Below are 22017 nucleotides of genomic sequence, written 5' to 3' on the forward strand. Positions count from 1 at the left end.
TGTAGTCCTGATTCTCTACTAAGAAAAAGCCTTCAAAGCATTTGTCACAGCATCTGCAGAACAAGACTTTTATTAAGGTCAGGTTTTTACACTGTTATTATTAGAATTATGGAAGTTTCATTCTGGGTTGCAGCAAAGCAAGAAAGATAACAACACAGCAAACAGCCCTGCAGAGCTAAGAAACTTGCTGATGTTCATTACAAGAGCAAGCAGACTGAGTCTTGTGAAAACTGATTTGGAGCTTTCAGACAGTATCTTTATATTGCAATGCATTCTTGCAAATCTGATTTCTTTACTTTGTGATATTGCTGCCAGTAGTAATGATGTGGCTGTCACAGCTCTGACGAATCACAACTCCAAAACACATTTAGTCATCACTTTGTTTTACAATGCTAAAACCCAAAAACATCAGTTCAAATAACATTTGGACAGACTGCTCCCTATGATGGATGCAGCTTCCTTGGACCACTGGTAGAAAGCAGAAAATATCTTCCTGTAAACATCACAGAGGCTAGGCATGCAGCATCAAAAACTGCATGAGCAGTCAGATCAAGGGCACAGAGCAAAACACAAAGCAGCAAAATGAAGGTCACCATTTACCAACAAGTATTTTCAAGGTTTCTGACTCACATAGTATCAGACTAACACAACTTCTCAAGAAGACATGACAGTCTGGAGCAACTAATGAAGGACTTCATGTTTTCTTTTCAGAAAAAAAAATATGTAGGAAATGTCTATTTATAAAAGAGAAATGACAGATTAAGTTTCAGTTCCTGTTATTAGTCTTTGTTGTCACAAGTGACTCCAATACAGGTAAATCCTAAAATACAAGAAGAAAAATAGTTCTTAATGCTTTTAGAAGCCAAGAGTGATGTTCCACTGAGTGAGCAAAGACAATGCAAATGCTGCAGAAGGACATTCAGTGGTTACAAAAACACACCATTAGGTTAAATTGTCTAATGGATAAAAGATTATAAACTTAGAAAGCCACCACATTCTCTAATGACTTACTAATAGAATCAGAGTCAACCAGGTTGGAAGAGACCTCCAAGATCATCCAGGCCAACCTAGCACCCAGCCCTAGCCAGTCAACTAAACCATGGCACTAAGTGCCTCAGCCAGGCTTTGCTTCAACACCTCCAGGGATGGTGCCTCCACCACCTCCCTGGGCAGCCCATTCCAATGCCAATCACTCTCTCTGCCAACAACTTCCTCCTAACATCCAGCGTAGACCTCCCCTGGCACAGCTTGAGACTGTGTCCCCTTGTTCTGTTGCTGCTTGCCTGGGAGAAGAGACCAACCTCCACCTGGCCACAGCCTCTTTTCAGGTAGTTGTACACAGCAATGTGGTTCCCCCTCAGCCTCCTCTTCTCCAGGCTAAACAACCCCAGCTCCCTCAGCCTCTCCTCATAAAACTTAAAGTATGTAACACACCAAAAAAAGTGCTTCAGTCAAGTATCTCAGGTCTAGGAGAAAAAACAAGACTAATTCCCAAATCCAAACATACACCTGGACAAAAGGTTAGCCTACTGAGGGAGAAAGCTAAAACTCTATACAATAAAAATGCCTGTGTCTAGGTTAGCTTATATTTGTGGTACAGTTTTGTGGGTAAGTTTTGGTAGATGGATATGCATTACTTGTAAGAAAAAAAGTCCTAAAAGTCAGAATAAAAATAAAACCAGTTCAACAAGGGCAAGTGCAGAGTCCTGCATCTGGGGAGGAATAATAAACACCACTAGTACAGGCTGGGAGGTGATCTGCTGGAAAGCAGCCCTCTGGAGAGGGACCTGGGGGTCCTGGTGGCTAACAAGTTAACTATGGCACAGCAATGTGCCCCTGTGGCCAAGAAGGCCAATGGCATCCTGGGGTGTATTAGGAAGAGTGTGTCCAGCAGATCAAGGGAGGTTCTCCTCCATCTCTGCTCTGTCCTTCTGAGACCTCATCTTGAATCCCGTGTTCAGTTTTGGGGTCCCCAGTTGAAGAGGGACAGGGATCTGGAGGAGAGGGTCCAGCAGAGGGCTAGGAAGATGATTAGGGGACAGGAGGGCATGGTTTATGAAGAGAGGCTGAGGGACCTGGGGCTGCTTAGTCTGGAGAAGAGAATCATAGAATCATAGAATCAACCAGGTTGGAAGAGACCTCCAAGATCATCGAGTCCAACCTATCACCCAGCCCTAGCCAGTCAACTAGACCATGGCACTGAGTGCCTCATCCAGTCTTTTCTTGAAGACCCCCAGGGACGGTGCCTCCACCACCTCCCTGGGCAGCCCATTCCAATGGGAAATCACTCTCTCTGTGAAAAACTTCTTCCTAACTGAGAGGGGATTTGATAAATGTTTATAAGTATCTGAAGGCTGCCAGAAGGAGGGGGACAGGCTCTGCTCACTGCTCCCTGGGGTAGGACAAGGAGCAATGGGTGTAAGTTGCAGCAAAAGAGGTTCTGCCTCAACACAAGAGGGAACTTCTTTACTGTAAAGGGTCACCGAGCACTGGCACAGGCTCCCCCGAGAGGTTGTGGAGTCTTCTTCTCTGGAGACTTTCCAGGCCTGTCTGGATGTGTTCCTCTGTGATCTGTGTCAGGATTGTCCTGCTCTGGCAGGGGGGTTGGACTCGATGATCTCCTTGGGTCCCTTCCAACCCCTAACACCTTGTGCTCCTGTCAGCTTGGAGGTCTCTTATACATATTAAGCACACAATTATATGTTTGTCCACACTAATCATATCTATATTAAGCATAAAATCTGACTATGTAATAACTGATGAAATATCAGCTTTCACTTCCACACTTCACCCAAGGTTTCTCAGCCTCATTTCGTATTACAGAAAATCCTCATCCTGGTCTTATCTCATTTATTGTAAAAAAATCATCAGCAAGTGAAGAGGACACAGATTTTAAGTGGCAAACTTTGCTGTAACTCATGCTCTCTTTTCTTCAAGTCACAGAGTTGGCATGAACCTCTGAAGATAAGTCCAATGCCCCTGTTAGAGCAAGACCACTTACAGTAAATCACCCAGGAAAACATCCAGGTGAATTTTGAATGTCTCCAAAGATGAAGGCTCCAGAAATGAGCAATGCTAATGCAGCAACAATTTAGTGGAGCTCTTAGGTCATCTGCCAGAACTGTTGTGACTTTCCTCAAATGAGGATGAACAAACTGAGGATGCACTAGAGCCCAGTCACAAGGCTGCAGGGTGAGGGATCTGCAGGCACCACTACTGCTTGGTTCCATTTCTCGCCCCTCAGTTTTGGAACCACAGAACAAATTACAAACAAACAAAAAGAAAAGGTGTTAATACTCAGAAGCAACTGCTTTTTTGCTGGCCCACTGTCTAAATCAGCTAGCCATATTCTCATAGACACAAACACAGAATACCCACACAACCCACAACTTCTATCTGAAACGAGGCACTGGTGTGTATTACTATAGCTAGTTGCTAACACAGCCAAACAAGCTACAGAAAAACCAAGTGCTGCATACTTCTTCTACAGTTCCTCTAAGCTATGCTTGAGGAAACTGCCTAGTAAAAGAACCAAAACCAATAAACAAACCCAAAACCTCCCCTGCAAAAAAAAAACCCAAAACCACATGAGTACAAGCAGTATGTGAGGCAGTAAAGAAAAGGCAGCTGCACACTTAATACAAAAAGCAATGACTGCAAGAATGACTGCTTCCAGACAAAATAATATCATTGTGAGTGAAAACTGTACTAAAAGCCTAACACTGCACTCACTGTTTGTGTTAGACTCAGACAACTGAGTGGATTCTACATCCTCCCCCACCTTCTGGAATGAAGAGGACTTGCATTAAACTTTGAACACAGCAGCTGTGGAAAGCAGACACTCGGTGCGCTACTGACTAACTGCATCATCTTAGAACAACTGATTAGTTCAAGGCCAACAGTACCTTTTCTCCAGCATGTGTTTGCTTAGTACTGCTCAGATCCAGAATCCCTTCTACAGTAATGCTCTTATAACATGGCCCAACTTTTTTGTTTTAATGGCAGCATGAACTGTATTTAATACTGCAAATATAAAAGAAAAGGTACTAGGGCAGCTTCCAATAATTCTTATCCTCATCAGCATTAGCTGACTTCTACAGAAATTCTCACTAACACATCTTTTTAAAGGGTGTCACTACTATTTTTATGTAACAGTGTGTTCAGGGTTGCTGTCTTGGAGGGCCAATAGGCCTAAACCATGTCCTGGCTTGCTCCACCTTTCTGCTGATGGGGGAAGCAAGGGCAGGAGGAAAACAAAGGCTTGGTGCCATTATGTGCCCTCCCAAAGTGATAAGCAGGTACCCACAGGTGTTTATGCACATGTCTTGCCCAAATAAAAGTAAGCAAGACCTGGTTTCACCTAATATGGTCAGTTTTGGCAAAGCACCATTCTGATGAACCTCTGTGGGCAAAGGAGCCATTACACTCAGGCAAATAATATAAATGGAGCTAAGCTGCAAGCGGTGTGCTCTGCTCTGACAACATGTTCTGCCTGCTACATAGTAATAAGCCCTGATGTTTTAGGCTTGAGCTACCTAGAAACCTGCTGTGCCCCAAATTTACCAGGAGAAAGCATTAAGTGCCTCAAGATGTGGCAAGAAGTGCTACCAACATTGTGCTCTCTGCACAACTGCAAGGCATCCTGCCCGCACCTCCGCAAGCCTCCGTGTCAAGTCTGCAGTCCAAAAGGAACCAGGATCAGGCCAGAGATCATCTGCCTCTTTCCCAGCACCCTGTTAGAGCCTGGGAAGAGCAAGAAGCCTTGACAGCTATTAAGACACTGACAGAACTCCCCTCAAATGTTGGAGTAATGTCTGGAAACTCTACTTCAGTCCCAGGAATCCAGAGATAATATTTTGTGAGTGAATATTCAGAAGCCTCTTGAATCTCTTTAGTGGACTAACTGTATCAATGGCAGGATTCTCTTTCCAATTTCTAATAGTTGGATTAATGTTTGTTATATTGTTGCTAGTTATTTCTTAAGTGTTCTAGATTCCCTGTTTGTCCCTCTGGGTAATACTTTTCATGACCATGCAAATAACCTATTATTAAAATTTATGGCCTGTGGCAAGACTCCTGAATATCAAAATTAATAAACAATATTAATTTTGGAATAAATCCCTCTCATACCTTTACATTTGTGCATCTTAGCAAGTCCCATAACTAGCATTATCATGTCAGCCTAGCAATGCTCTCTCTCTGTGCCAGCTCTACAAGAGTCAGAAGCCTGAATAGTTCATACCGAATAGCTCAACTATGCTGACCAAGGGAGATGAATCAATTTGTGCCTCCCACTGCCACCAGTTTCACTGGAAGTCTTTCAGTTATTTAGTATCATGAGCAGTTGTGTCACAGTGGCTTCAGCTAGAATCAGTTAGGAATCTCTTGCTATTTTAAGAGGTTTCAACTTCCCCTGTATGCTTCTTGTGGTAAAATTTTCTTCTGAAATGGATTTTTTTTCCCTCCCTAAACAAAACACACTGTAATGAAGTGTAATATTCTCATTTAACTTTCTTACTGTGAAATTACCATTCAAGGTTATATTAGAGTAGGTGAAACCCCTAAAAATATAAGCACCATTTGTGTGTCACCTGTTGTGACATTCTGTTAACTGACTGGAAAGCACAGAATAAACATACCTTCAATGAAATCATTTTCGCTATACAGCTGCCTCTCTCCTATTCCATCTTCTTCATCTTGTGCATCTTCTTCATCTGGATTATTGATAACTTCTAGGCCAGCCTCAATAACTTCCACCAATTCATCTCGTTTATCCTTTCTAACGGGTTTCTCTTCTGGATGCCGAGTGAGTCCCATCTCCAACTGGAATACTTTCATGGATGTGAAGCTTTCAAATGGAATGACACCATATTCACTAGGCAGTTTGGCCCCCATGCTCACCTCAGCTTTGTCAATCTGGGAATGAAGAAATTCTAGGAGATCATTGGATGCTTGTTCTTTGGTGCCCTGGTAGCTCACACCATTGACCTTGGGGGTCTTTTTTTCCTGTAGGGATTTCAATTTATCACTCATTTCCTGAAGCTCTTGCTTTAACTGGGCAATCTGACGTTTCAGACTGGTAGCTCGAGTTTGATAATGCTCTTCTTGTTCCTGCAAGAGACCTTGATAGTATTCTTTACCCATGTTTTCACCTACAACACCAGGCAAAGATCCGTTACCATCTGATTGTGGAGCACACTCGAGCAAGTACATGAGCAAGACCAAACTAAATAGTAGCGCAAGGCCCACTAATAGCCAGCGAGTCCTGGCTTGAATTACTAAGCCTCTTCTGGGCATTCTCATATTATGTCTGTTTCCAATCCAAAAAGATGACTTAGCTGCTCATGCCTTCCAGGCAACATCACCTCAGAGTTCAAACCTTAGGGAGAGAAAGCACGACCACAGTAGTTACTACAAGTTTTGATCAAGTAGTTGATGAGCAGCTTTCAGCCTTCGCCTTAATCAAGTGTCATAGCAGAGAGATGAATCTGGTGTTTCTATGTCACCCATAACCATCAACTGTAAGTTTGATTGATGCCATACAATTTATTCTGGATTTCCTACTCCAAACAAAAAACCCTGCAGAGACAGAGGAGGACAGAAAACAGCCAGCAAGGAGTCATATTTCCATTTCCTAACTTAACCCTAGATGAAGGGTTTTAGCTTATTTGTAGTTCAGTGAGGAAAGTCTGGGAAAGTAATTTTAAAAGCTTTGAGTCAACAGCAGCATTTTCTCCCAAGAAGCCTACAGTTTAGTAACAGTAATTTTCATTGGCTGCCCTAAGTTTTCTTCTGGCACTTGAGTATTTAATTCCACTTCCCATCCTCTCCTTGGAAGCTGCGGTTTGAGTCAGCAAAACGAAGACAGAACCTAAAATTAAAAGAAAGGTGTGTATTAGAACTTCCAAATCATTGGCTGCACTGTAGACACACGAATAAAATACATGGATGCAAAGGACTGCTGAGGTAAGGGGTAGGAACAGCAGAAAGAAGATGTGTTTCTTTCCACTGCATTACCCATCAGTGATTCCCTTTGACACAGTGTCTGACAGACAGCAATATGGACACTGGAGCAAAATACATTTTTCAAATGGCTAGCTCAAGCAGGAAGAGTTCTAGACTCATCAAGTTTTATTTGTTTGTCCCCTACTCCTTCGTGGGCTTTTTTTTTCCCCTTCTCCACTCTGGGAGGAAAAAAACACCAATAAAACCTGAGCCTTTCCTGCTCCTCTAAATTACAAAAAAAATACTAAAAATAACAAGTACAATTTTGAAGCAGCAGCTTACATTTCCATTTGCCTTTACTTATGGAATAATTATTCACTCATTAATAAAGTATTGTAGATTTAAATATCAAAGTTCACAGAAGCAGCAATTCAGAACAGGTAAAATTCAACAGAAATACAAATTCACCCCTCCAATTCCTGACTGATGCAATGGAGCTGGGGTTGTTTAGCCTAGAGAAGAGGAGGCTCAGGGGGGACCTCATTGCTGTCTACAACTACCTGAAGGGAGGTTGTAGCCAGGTGGGGGTTGGTCTCTTCTGCCAGGCAACCAGCAACAGAACAAGGGGACACAGTCTCAAGATGTGCCAGGGGAGGTCTAGGCTGGATGTTAGGAGGAAGTTGTTGGCAGAGAGAGTGATTGGCATTGGAATGGGCTGCCCAGGGAGGTGGTGGAGTCACCATCCCTGGAGGTGTTCAAGCAAAGCCTGGATGAGGCACTTAGTGCCATGGTCTGGTTGACTGGCTAGGGCTGGGTGCTAGGTTGGACTGGCTGATCTTGGAGGTCTCTTCCAACCTGGTTGATTCTATGATTCTATGATCTATTCACTCTGTTAGCTCTACATGTATTTTGACTGTGTTGCAGAAGTTCTGGGACTTGGTAACAACTTCAGTTTAGTTTCAGTATGCTTATGAGATTAGAAAAAAATTGCTCACTCCAATAGTCCTTATATAGGAGCTGGAAAGACTGTTATGTAACACCACCAGCAGCCACAAACCCCACCTTCCTCCATCCTTGCACATCAGTCACAATTCCATAGTGCACCTCCATGGATTTACCACAACCATTTTGCAACACTTTTCCATGCATAAATACTTATGACATTTCTCCCTCCCATTCTACTTGCAGCATCAGGATACTGCTTTTAGTGAGAACCAGGTACCTCATGCATGTGGTATCATGATATTCAGCATCCACATTTGCAAGAAGCTCCAATTACAAGGCCTGAAAGATTAAGTAATTTATTCATACCACCAACACCTGTGATAGCTGATCCTAAGTCTGTATGAATATCATACACAGTTTTGGAAGAGCTGCACACCTTGAAGTTGCCCAGCAGAAGTTGAAAGGAGTTTAGTATTTCTAGTGCTGAAGTCACAGCATCACAGAGTTAACCAGGTTGGAAAAGACCTCTAGGATCATCAAGTCCAACCTATCACCTAACTATTCTCATTAACTAAACCACTGCACTAAGTGCCTCATCCAGCCTCCTTTTAAACATCCTCATGGACGGTGACTCCACCACCTCCCCGAACAGCCCATTCCAATGCCAATCACTTTTTCCATGAAGAATTTCTTCCTAATGTCCAGCCTAAACCTGCCCTGGCACAGTTTGAGACTGTGTCCTCCCGTTCTGTCACTGGGTGCCTGGCAGAAGAGACCAACCCCCGCCTGGCTACAAGCTCCTTTCAGGTAGTTACAGAGAGCAATGAGGTCTCCCCTGAGTCTCAGTCCTCCAGACTGAACAACCTCCGCTCATGTCCCCGTTGACAACCTTGCTCTAATAAATTAGATCCATTATGTGGAAATTCTTATGAAAGCAGCTTAAAAGCAACAATTACCTGAAACTAAATATTTTTGAACTCAAAGCTCCTGGACAGTCTCGTACAAAGTAAGTAACAGTTGTATCAGCTGCATTAGAGGCAACGTACTTTTAAGTGTAAATAACACAGAATTTAGTCACTCCTCAGTGTACAAACACTGTATTATAGAGATGCAAGTTAAATATCTATAGTGATCAACACCAGATGTAACCTCAGACTTACTGACCAAGGACCAGACGTAGAGAATCAAGTGAGACAAAAACCCCCCCTGACAATCCACAGGATAAAATCAGTTTACAGAAATGATGCCACATCATCCTAAGCTTTCTTTAATCCAAACTTTACTAACTTTTTTTTTCATATTTCTTCATAGAATCACAGAATCAACCAGGTTGGAAGAGACCTCCAAGATCATCCAGTCCAACCTAGCACCCAGCCCTAGCCAGCCAACTAGACCATGGCACTAAGTGCCTCATCCAGGCTTTGCTTCAACATCTCCAGGGATGGTGCCTACACCACCTCCCTGGGCAGCCCATTCCAATGCCAATCACTCTCTCTGACAACAACTTCCTCCTAACATCCAGCCTAGACTTCCCCTGGCACAACTTGAGACTGTGTCCCCTTGTTCTGTTGCTGCTTGCCTGGCAGAAGAGACCAACCCCCACCTGGCTACAGCCTCCCTTCAGGTAGTTGTAGACAGCAATGAGGTCCCCCCTGAGCCTCTTCTTCTCCAGGCTAAACACCCCCAGCTCCCTCAGCCTCTCCTCATAGGGTTTGTGTTCCAGGCCCCTCACCAGCTTTGTTGCCCTTCTCTGGACACCTTCCAGCACCTCAACATCTCTCTTGAACTGAGGGGCCCAGAACTGGACACAGTACTCAAGGTGTGGCCTGACCAGTGCAGAGTACAGGGGAAGAATAACCTCCCTTGTCCTATTGGCCACACTGGTCCTGATGCAGGCCAGGATGCCATTGGCTCTCTTGGCCACCTGGGCACACTGCTGGCTCATCTTCAGCTACTCTCTACCAGTACCCCCAGGTCCCTTTCTGTCTGGCTGCTCTCAGCCACTCAGTCCCCAGCCTGTAGCGCTGCTTGGGGTTGTTGTGGCCAAAATCCTGAAATCTCGTTTTATTAAGACTACAAGAAATGAAGCCATGAATAAATAAATCACATTCTTCTTTAAACCTAGATAAATGCTGGACTGTAGCAAAGCCAGTCCACACAGAAGCTGGCTCAGCTTAGATCAGTCAAAGCATACTGAAAAACGACCAAGCTAAGCAATGCACAAAATACTGACAAATCCAGTCCCAACTATTTTTCACTGCACAGCCTCATCACTGCTGTCAACAACAGCATTATCACTGTGTACACAAACGCTGCTACCATACATACCACTAGAGAAAGCAGGATGAGCCTTACAGCTCAGCAGGACATGAAGAAGACAGCTCTATGTTTTCCCTTTACCTTTCTCCTCACCTCACAGGGTAACTGAAGAAAATGAAAGCTTGTACAAGGACACAGGAGCTGATATATCCCCTTAAGACTGTAGTTAAGAGACTAGTTAGGCTACCATAGTACAGTCTGATAGTAGGTAGTAGCTGCAGCTGCAAAGCACAACCAGATTTAGTTTACCACCGAACCTCTGCCTCAAAAGCCACCCAAGTCACACAAGCTCCTACCACCATAAGGTTTAAACAATCAGTAACTGCTAAGTGATAAACAGCCATTCCTAAAGCTGATACATTAGCCCGGTAGGCCTTTATTCAGTTCTTGTTTCAACTGTAAATTGCTTTGGGATCAGCTTTGATGAGTCACTAAGTTCCCTTAGGTTTCATTCAGGTCTGAGAAGTGTCAACAGATTTCCTGATGTGGCGTCAAGAGGACACAATGTACCAGGAGATTACCTTTTCCCTCAGACAAAAGCAATGGGCAATCAAAGAACAACTTTGTGCTTAACTCTAAGTGAGGCCAAATGTACATCATTATAGTAAGGAGGGATTAAGAAAGTCAGCATGCCTCCACAAGGACTCCCCACTTGCACTGCCTCACCAAAGCAGGAACAAAAGATTATGAACAACTGCAGATTTCTGAGCTTTGCTGCTGGCACTTCGCCTGTTTACACTGGAGGGCTGCTTAGGGAGCACTGCCTTAAGGGATGCTCTGGGAAGAGAAACAATAAGCCTTTGCTGAAGCAATGCAAACCTCATGGTGGGCTCTGGGGAACTCACAACCTTCCTCTCCTCTTAGGCTCTAATTATCCCCTCATTAGTCGAAACCCTTTTCTAGTGAGCTACTGGCAGTCTTATTAACAAGACAACCTTTTTGCACAGATACAGGCCTTGTCAGTTAGACAGTTTTCATGCAACATATGAAAAGGAGCCACTATAGTTTCACTGTGGCCTTTAAAGGCAAGGAGCTGTGCAACTGGTTATGTTAAAGGTGACAATTTTAAATTGCACCTGGAAAGCTGAAGGGGGGATTAAGTTTGCTAAAGCAGCGGGCACAGAGCAAATCCTAACAGCTCTTTTTTTTCCTCCTCCAGTATTGGGCTGAAAAGAGTCATCATAAAGAAGTCAGACAGATTGCATCTTGCATTTGTTGAGGAATGAAACCAGTAAGCATCTTCATTCTCACCCCATCCGAAAAGGAGGGCTTATTTCACTGTCCTCTTTGCAGAAAAGCACTGGTGTTGCACAATCACAACCCAAATTTGATCTGAATTAGGTCTGGCACAGCACTACTCTAGGAATTTCAGTAACTTCTCCCAGGCTGTAGAAGATGACTGCAAAAGAAAACACGGTGTGAAATTCCAGAATTAGCAAAAGCACTCAGGATCCCAAGAACCACAGCAGGAAAATTGATTCAGTGTCACATGGAACATGCTTAAGTTTATAAAAAAAGAGCAATTAGATTACCTGGAAATAAACAAACCCAGAAAAGTCCCTGGGAACAGCATTTCAGTGTTAAAACGTGAAGTCCAAAACCTTTGAATTGCACATGCTGACATTTTACTTCGATTCTTAAAATGTCTATTTGCAATACTCCCTATGATCTCCAAAGAAGACATCTGAGGCTTTTACAATGCAGAAGCAACTGGTTGTTATTCTTTTCCAGGGCCTTATGTATATTCAACTATGGAAATGCTTCTGTGCCTTACAAAAGAACTCACTTATTCTCTAAGCACAAGGGAAGAGACCAGCATGCTAATTACAAATAATGAAACCAAATTTAAAAGCATATTAGCATTCTGGTTTGCTTCCTTGTTGCAAAGGATGAGTATGTCTTTCTAAAGAAGGCAAACATTCGCACTTAAAGCAATGACCTAATTCAGTATACACCTGGCTTCGTGCCAAACTGCACAGACATGCCTCATTTTAGCATGTTCTGCTTCAGATATGTCCTTTTCATCCAGCATGCCCTACATGGTCATAGTTTAGCTGCTTATGAAATTCCAGATGATTTTCATAGTTATTTTATTGTTCATAGTTTCACCCAGATGCCAGAGATAGTCAATGTCTTAAACTCTCTCCACAGACACACTCCTCTCCTTGGCAAGTTATACACCAAATGTCATCCCTTCAACATGCCTTCTTAGTGAGAAGAGCATCACTGCAAACAGAATTGTTTGTGGACACTGAAGGAACACTGCACACAGTTATTCTCTCACATGCTGGTACCAACACAAAGCAAGCTGGCCATCTTTGCTGTCCCATACAACCTTTGCATAAACCCTAGAGTCAAATCATACCTCAAGTATGCAGAAACATATCATCTCTGCTTAGACAGTTTGATGAGCTATATAGACCCAGAAAGCACACCAGAAGAATTCAGGGCTCTGCCTCCCAGGCACCCACGCACACACACACAGGGCTGGACAGGAAAGAAGTTGAAAGCCACTATCAATTTTGGAAAGAAGATCTACACTCAAGAAAATCAGCAGGAAAGCAAAAAATAAAAATACTTTAGAGCTGAAGAACTTCTAAGCTGTGCTTGTACCCATCACAGCCACTGCCAACTGTAAATCAAGCGCAGCAGCTTCTTTTCAGCATTAGAGCATAATACACCAGTTGACTCCATCACAACACGCAAGCTTAGTTGATAAACACACAACTGCAGTTTTACTACTCATTATCTAATTGACAAGTGACTTTCATTTTCAGATACCTCTTATGAGTCCAACAGATTTTCCCCATGTCCTCCTCCCTACTTTCCCAGCATTCTCACCATATGGCACACTGCCTTTGCATGCTCCTGTGGACAACACTGTCTAAGACAAAGCAACACTCCTCAATAGGACAGCACAGATTATGCACTGAGTTTTCCAGACACCGAAACAGAAGTCCAAGAGTTAAAAAGACCAAAACAATGAGACATCTGCCTTGGGAGACTATGTAACAGAATCATCTCTCCATCGTATCTAGCTCAACCCCAAAATCTGTGATCCTTAATTCTTACAAGCAAATCAGCTCCCCTTGATTGACTACTATGAACATGGCTGCATTGGGCAGCTCAGGTCCATCAGTCAGGTGGCAGACTCCAAGCAGTATCAGACCACGCACTCTTCTCTGCCACTGCAGCTAGCCTCACCTGCCTGCTCACAATCCAGGACAATGCTAAGCTATCAATTTAGCACTGCTCCTGTTCACTCGGGTTTGTCTGCCTCAGCTTTCTTCGTTACAAACTCCAACTGGCAAACACTGCCAAAGCTCAAGTCCCACGGTGGGGCAGGGGGACAACAATGTCTGATCACTGATTACTTTGGTTTTAATTATGGACAACGACCCATCACACACCCAACACCAGAACTGCTGTGTGCATTATGAACAGCCTGTGATGAATGATGCTCAAGCAGATCTGCAGTAGGTAACTTCAGGTAACTGGTTAGTTCCTCAGCTGGATAGCAAACCCCCCATGCCTTTGGCATAAGGATCACAGTAGTACTCAGGAGTACACTAGGAACAAGTAACTCCGGCATGGGAACCTGTAGGAAAAAGTTACTTCAGTGATGGGTGACAAGTCACAAGACTTATTGCTCAATAAATAATATTCCCTATGCAACTGGTTCATTTCACAAAAGCAGCATCGTATTTTTGCCAGTAGAAATACTATGGTCAAATAATAATAATAAAAAGAGTTAAGACCAGCCCTCCACAAGTTCCCACTATCATATTAGAGATGGCAGTACATGGGGAAGATGCAAGGTTTCTTACCTCCCTTCTTCATGCAACAACTCTTAACGCTAATGGGAGACTTTGATAAGAAATTCTGCCTTTTTCTAGGATCAGATCCTGTTTAAACTTTTCAGGAGATGCCACTGAAGCAGCAAACTTTATCATAACCTTAAGAGGGAAACTCAGAAAAGAGCAGAATTTCATTTTAATAGTGGAGTTCAACCATCAAGAGATCAAGCCTACTTAGGCTTATCTTACAAAGATCTTCTTACAGCCTTCCCAAACTCTCCTGCAATTCCTGCCTCACTTGGAGTAGAATTCACTGGTGTGTTTTTACAGTAGCAACACTGACTGCCAGGGCTACGCAAGGGACTCAGCCTGCCTCTGCACCACGTGCTCCTTCCTCACTTCTCACATACAAGACCAAATGAGAAATCAGCATCTCAAGCCAATAAAATTGGAAATAATATGGTTTAATCATCTCTCTTCTCAGAGAAAGCAAGCAGAAGGTGATAACCAAGAATCTAGAAATGATGGAATTCTTGCCACAGTAGTCCCTGGGAAAAGTCATCATGCTGTCATCCTCAACTGAGGGAAACAGCTGTACTGAAGTGCATTTCTTACATCATCTACTGTGAAATAACAAGGGGGGAAAGGGCCTTTTGCTGAAGCACTTTTATCTCCTCTAAGTTACAGAAGTAAGCAAGTTATCCTTTGTCACAAAATGTGTTGCTCCTACTGACACCCAAATCCATTACACAGTTAAGAGGACAAATGAAAGAGCAACATCATTCACGTTATTTACTTTATGCCTAATCTAAAGTAAGCAATGAGCTTATGAATAGGAGCCCTACTTTGGCTTCAGAGAAGCCAGAGCGAGTCCATTTGTCTGGAAAGTGCTGAATTGAAATTGGAACCTGAAACCAAGCCAGCTCCACCTTAACTCTGCTAGTGGGTACTATCCCATTTCAGATAAGGCCAGGAAACAGAAGTCAGCTTACACTGGCTATACTGTTCATTAGAAAGAGAGCCATCTGCTTGGCAAGACAGATGCTAGGCAAAATGTTCTAGGCAAGACTACCTGAAGAGTTTTGTTTGCTTGATTAAAAAGTATTACTGAGTAGCTCTCCTGAAAGACTCACTACCTCCAGCTACCGTAAGAGAAACAATTTGTCTATTTTACGCACCTTTTTCTCTAGTTTAAACTCTTTTGTCTGTGGCTTTCTGCACTGCTGTTGGCACTATTCCTCCTTCTAAATTCAGCAAAACCCCCTCAAATTCCAAACTTTGAGAAGCAAGTCTTCTTCCCTTCATGGTAAGGGAAGGAATTAAAGGAAGAGGAGTGTTGTATGACCACACTTACTTTGCTTACCTAAGTGGTTGCTAAAGCTCAACCTAGAAACAGGAACAAACGCACCACTACTTTAGTACAGTTATGAGGGAAGCACTTTCTCCTGCTACTCCTAACACCTTGTAAGCAATGCTGCTTTTCACATGAGCATTAGGCAAGTATCCACTTTTACCACATGCCTTGCAATTCCCTTAACAAGATACTCTCCATCAGGGACTGCGTAAGTTATATGCATTGCAGTGGGCTCCTGTTCCAGGGCACACCACACCAACTGGTGGCAGTGCTAAGGCCTGCTCAGAGAAGGCTGGCAGAACCTCCAGTGTGTATAGCACTGCACACAGCCAACAGTAAAAAGATGCTATGTAGTTGAAGACAATAGTTTAAGCAAAACTAAATCGTGGTTCTTAGAGCAACTTTAGCCTGCCTTCCAAGATTCACAGTAGTCTGTTAGAGCACACACAGCAAAATCACAGAATCATAGAATCAATGAGGTTGGAAGAGACCTCCAAGATCATCCAGTCCAACCTAGCACCCAGCCCTAGCCAGTCAACTAGACCATGGCACTGAGTGCCTCATCCAGTCTCCTCTTGAGCACCTCCAGGGATGCTGACTCCACCACCTCCCTGGGCAGCCCATTCCAATGCCAACCACTCTCTCTGCCAACAACTTCCTCCTATACTCCTTATACTCTGTTCAGTATTACAGGGAAACAGCTGCAGCAGGAAGAAACAAAACTGACAATGCCCTGTACTTGTCAAAACATAATTGCTATAGGAGTCCTTTGAACAAGAAACAGTCTGTTTTGTAAGGACAGAAAAAAAGACAGTTGCATTTAAATGGCATCACCATGCAGTGAATAAGGAAAGTTAAAACACTCTTTAGACATACAAAGTGTCTGAACATCCTGAAAGGCTCCAGATAAATACTTCAGTTATACAAAACAAACATGCTCCAGCAAAACGCAACAGAAAAGTTAACTACTGATGCTATCCCACTCAGATGCACAGCACTTGTGCAGCATGCCTACATTCTCACTGAAGCCATTTGTCATTCCTCAACATACCCAAACACTGAGCATGACTGAAACTGTCCATTGTAGAAATGGCAGCAAGCAAACCCCCAGCTCAACAAGATGTGGCTTTCCTGGAATTGCTTCACGCAAGCATCATATCCAACTCCATTCTCAGCACCAAAACATCTCCTGTTTTCTCACATTAGTTATTATCTCTCTCTTTATGTACAGAGACAACATAGCTACTGTTCCCTGAGCATAGTGAAAACATATGTGCCAATATATGTAAACTGATTTTTTATGTTAGTTGTCATTCAAGTCAACACACAGAGCCAGTGGAAGAGTTCCGCTGTGGGAGGTAAGGAAAGAAGTCATGATCCAGTTTTCTTACACTTGGAAAACGAATCTGAAAATGCTGTAGAACAAATCAGATTCACTTTGAGGCTCTCAAAGGTAGAACAGATTGCCTTTTTACCCTATGAAAGGAAGTGATGGGAAAGAACAGGTTTCAGCCAAGGTGTTCTTTCAAATAGTTGCACAGCAGCTGAGAACCAACCAACCAAAACTGAGACTTAGTTCTGTGGATATGTTCTTTTTTGGTTTGTTTCTTTGTTTTCCTTTTCTGTGGTAAGACCTATACTATTTTCAAAGAGGTGGAAGCCCAGCTTAGGGTGAAGCTGTAGCAGTTGAAGTGAAAACAGTGAGAAGCTGAATTCTCAAGTGTACAGGATTTTCTTAAAAAGACTTTCAGGCTTCTATTAATATCTGCTGTAAAAGCAGAAACATATAAAGGCAATTAATTTAGATTTAATTTTAAAACTTCACTGGAAAACTGTGTACCAAGCACTAGCACAGCATCATTCTCACTCAAGTTACGATTTACTGCCAAATCTTGGGAGGGAACCCTGGATAAAACAATATTTGTGTAGAAATCTCTTTTTACTGTTGACTGTGTGCAGTGCTATACTCACTATAAGTCTGAAGAGCAATACAACTGAAATGATGACTGGAAGCTATTTCTGTGCAGTTTGAGCAACTGCTAGTTTGGCTTAAAAGTTACAAAAATATCTAAGACCACTTTAAAATGCATTTTGATATAAAAATCGTGAGAAAAATGCTGCTTTGAGAATCAATCACCCCCTGGAGTTTTTCTTCAATGAATTAATTCAGCCAGCTTAAGTTCACATGGGTTATTCAAAGCTGGGCTCACCTGGCTAGTCTTCAGTCCATGAATCCAAGATGGAAGGAAAAACAGAACTCACAGGTTTTCAGAATGGCTAAAAATTAGTGCAGCAGCACAGGTTCTGCACTCAGCATAGTAAAATCACCCACAAATATGTCACCAGAAGTGAAAGCTGGATGCCAAACAACTGAGAAACATCTGGTGCGTTCCAAAAGCACAGCTAGATGCACTTATGTCATCTGTCATTTTTCAGTTTGATACAACTAAAGATAAACCCACTTTTAAAGAACTTGCAATAGCAGGCTTCACTGAAAGCTGAGTAGCTATCAGCTTGGCAGATCTAGCTCGATACTCTGCTTTTTAAAGGTGTGTTGTGCTGAAAACAGAAACACCACTTGCTTTGCACCACCCTGCTCCATCTCTTGGTTTTGTTTTCAAGTCCCTTGAGCCTTTGAATCGCTTGGACTATCTTTCATCCTCTTCAGAATGAGATGATGTTTCTCTGAAAGTGTGTGGCATTTCTGCAGGTTCTTTATGTCATTCTTCTGTTGTGGCCATATTCCACTATTTATTCATTTTTCACTAGTCTTGCCTCACAGACTTGTCCCACAAACTATTCAAGAGAGACGCTGAGGTGCTGGAAGGTGTCCAGAGAAGGGCGACAAAACTGGTGAGGGGCCTGGAACACAAACCCTATGAGGAGAGGCTGAGGGAGCTGGGGGTGTTTAGCCTAGAGAAGAGGAGGCTCAGGGGGGACCTCATTGCTGTCTACAACCTGAAGGGAGGCTGTAGCCAGGTGGGGGTTGGTCTCTTCTGCCAGACAACCAGCAATAGAACAAGGGGACACAGTCTCAAATTGTGCCAGGGGAGGTATAGGCTGGATGTTAGGAGGGAGTTGTTGGCAGAGAGAGTGATTGGCATTGGAATGGGCTGCCCAGGGAGGTGGTGGAGTCGCCATCCCTGGAGGTGTTCAAGCAAAGCCTGGCTGAGGCATTTAGTGTCATGGTCTAGTTGAGTGGCTAGGGCTGGGTGCTAGGTTGGACTGGATGACCTTGGAGGTCTCTTCCCACCTGATGGATTCTATGATTCTATGACACACTGCACGGTCCTGTTGGCAGCATTTTCTACTATGCTATTTGAACACTGCTTTCAAGTTTCTTCACTTTCTTGTGTCCATCCAGACAGTCAGTTCGAATCCCTATCACACTTCCAACTCTACATCTAGCTAGGCAGAACTCTAATAATAGAAGCTCAGGACCTTACACAATCAAGAAGCAACTCTTAAGCATTACATGTACAAAATTCAGCATCACTACATTATGTCTGAAATCTGAAAAAAAAATCAAGAAGCATGCTTAGTATCACTTAGCAGAATCTAACACAGCATTCTGGATGTTAAAACTCAGCCTGATTTCCCCACACTGGGATCACTGGGGCAGTTTGTCCTGCCCAGACATCTTCGTGGAGCACTTCTTCCAGGCTGTGTTGTGAAGAGGCATGCTAGGCATGCCAGCCTCTGTCCAGCCAGTGCCAACCACAACCCACACACATCCTGCAACTTTTCAGATTGTATGCATCTTCTTCAGAAGACTTCTCCTCTAATCAGAAATTCCCAGATCATATGAAAGACAGACTAAACTACTATCACCCAGCAGCCTTAATTTACACTCTCTCAGAGCAGTAGAAAGGCATGGAAACTATCTGCTGCCCCTGGGGCTGGAAGTAGTATCAACAGTGCTTACAAGTGTCTAATCACTTTTGACATCACTGCTTGAGGAAGCCTGTAAGAGACAGCAGAAGTGCTACCACAACTTACTTGAAAGCTATCACTCAAAACACTCCTCCAGGACAGACTTTATTTCACAGAAACTGATGAACTGACCCTCCATATAATTCCAGAGACTCTGAACTGTACTCAAAACTAGCAATTTGTATTTTCAGAGTGTGTTTCAAAACACCTAAGTTGCTCTGGTTTAATGCATTTCACTGCTTTACTACAGCGGTGCTCCCTATGAGCCTTGGTTACCTTCTGTGCTCACTGCTCAATGCTTGCCCTTGCAACATCAACACTAACTCAACCCAGACATGGAGCATTATTTCTGCTGTTTCTACAGAGAAGCTACTCCCCTGCAAACAGCGACACACACACTGCAGTGGCACAAAATCTGCCTGGTTAGCTACCTTGGTATAATTAACTATCACACTAAATGTCAAAGGGCATACCCACAACATCTACAAACAGTATTGGCTGTATCTCTGTACAGTAGCACTTCAGCCATCGGCTTTAAACCCTCACTGCTTCCTGCAACTACACAGCTGCAAGCCAGAAACTGTCCTTCCTCGTCCTTCTCTTGCAGCTAGCATCTGGGAAAATCTTAGGGATCTTTTTTCCTTACAACAGTATCTGGGACTAGCCATCCTGATTTCTAAACCCTGACGTTAACACACAGCTAGGCTAGCTTTGTAGACAACTTGTTTGAAAACCCAGGTGTCCTACAGGTTTAACCTTTTATGAAAGTACTGATCTACCAGCTTGACAAAAAGTTTGATTAACAGTGCAGACACGTTAACCTCCTTTTCTGATTGATGTTCACCTGTCAAAATACAATAAGCAGATACCTATATAGAAAAAAAGAAACTCTTAAGCTTTTTATCAAATTGACTTGGACATTTTTAATACAAGCTAGTATTCTATTTCTAAACCTGCCTTTAACTCCTAACTGCTCTGCACTGTATTGTTTTACCTTTGAACACATCAGTCTTGAATTATGTTCACTCCAGTGAGAGGACTGCTGCCTGTGTCAGGACCCAAGTCCACAGGATTCATTAGCCATGAAAGTATTTCGCTCCTGTCCTACAGCTGGAATTAAGTTCCCTTTAACAGAAATTCCCTGTGATACACCAGAGAAGTGTAAAATTAGCTCACTCCGTTTTTTGGAAGAACAAGTATCAAATGAGTCTGCACACTCAACCTGCTCCCACTGTCAGTCCAGCCATCCCTATGCTGCCGAGACAGCTGTGCTACTTGAGGCTTGCAGTTTTCCTTAGTCACCTATTATGTATTTGCACTCAAACTCCCCTCAGCAGATATTCTTACCCCTCCATTTATTGAAGTAGTGCATTAATTGACAACTTAAGTCACTTCTGCCCACAGCACAGGTGTTGATGGGAATACTCTCAATACCAGAAGGACACACACGATGCTGCCCCTCCAGACAGCAGCCTTGAGTGACATCCCTACCAGAAAGCCCCATACCATACAAGAGAAGGATCTCCTTCCTGAAGCTGCTTCACTAGTGAAACAGCACTGCTTAGTAAGGAGGAAGAAAGGGCAGGAAAACAAAGTAAGATCGATCTGCCCTTTATCACCCACCCACTTCCCCAGTAAAAGACTTGTATAATATGAAGGAGGAAAAAAATGAAAGAAAAACACAAGCACCCCTGCTCTGTCACCCACCAACACAGCTGCCAACAACACATACTCAAATGCACCTATCAACTGCATGGCCAAAGCAGAGAGTCCAGAGCAGGAACTTCCTAGGATCACACTAAGGGCCAAAGGAAGCAATCAGACCCAAGAGCACTGTGCTGCAGGCAGGCACTACTGAGTAAAGAGGCCAGTGGCTGTGGTTGTTTTTTATTACAGTTGGAGATGACTAAGAATGGCAGGAAATGGTTAGATTTCAAAAAAGGTACGCACAAGACTTCCTCACACAAGAGTTTCCCTGCTGCAAGTCATACCTGGCTGCTATGAACTTCCCTTCGAAATACTGACCGCTGATTCCCTTCCCGGAGCTCACATCGGCACTCCCAGCACCTGCAACGGCTCCCCAGCTTTACCAACTTACTAACAGAGTTCTAGGGCTCTTAGTTTGTGACTGGGAAACGCCTTTAAATACTGACACTTCACTGATTCCCTTCCCGGAGCTCACACTGGCACTCCCAGCACCTGCAACGGCTCCCCAGCTTTACCAACTTACTAACAGAGTTTTAGAGCTCTTAGTTTGTGACTGGGAAACGCCTTTAAAACCAGGTAAGGTAAAGCAGACATCAGGCCAAGATCCTCTTCTCACCATACTCCACTCTAAAACTGTGGCATATCTCCTGCCAGCCTGACCACACACAAGAGAAGCGTAGTGCCAGCACAGAATGAGTACAAGTTTCTCACTGTATTTCAGTACATCCTATTTCCATGTCCAGGAGAATCTTCCAGGATTACAGAAAAAAAGAAAGAGCTTATTTTTCTTTTCCATACAACCTCTGCTCTTTAGCTACATACAGCCTGAAACTAACATTTAGCTACTGGAGGAAAAAAACCCCAAGCTTCAACCTTTCTCAGCCAGCACTGACCATCAGAACTACCAATTTCATTAGATGTTAAGATACATAAAAGCTATTAAGCTAAGCCATCACTGTCTGCATATATAGGAAAAAGCAAGATATCCACAGCCTCAACATAGAAACTTTAGAACTT

The 22017-nt window shown here is 43.3% G+C and overlaps 1 protein-coding gene across 2 annotated transcripts in view; it reads right to left on the minus strand.

The window, feature by feature from the left end:
* CSGALNACT2 (chondroitin sulfate N-acetylgalactosaminyltransferase 2) overlaps positions 1 to 22017 on the minus strand; it is a 40331-nt gene that overhangs the window by 15202 nt on the left and 3112 nt on the right. For both annotated transcript variants that reach the window (XM_064145418.1, XM_064145419.1), the window contains exon 2: positions 5640 to 6871. In XM_064145418.1, the coding sequence (XP_064001488.1) occupies positions 5640 to 6303 (664 nt within the window). In that variant the 5' untranslated portion in view covers positions 6304 to 6871. The remainder of the gene's footprint in view (positions 1 to 5639; positions 6872 to 22017) is intronic.

Source organism: Pogoniulus pusillus, chromosome 6 (genome assembly GCF_015220805.1).
Source record: "Pogoniulus pusillus isolate bPogPus1 chromosome 6, bPogPus1.pri, whole genome shotgun sequence".
Taxonomy (NCBI): Eukaryota; Metazoa; Chordata; class Aves; order Piciformes; family Lybiidae; genus Pogoniulus; species Pogoniulus pusillus.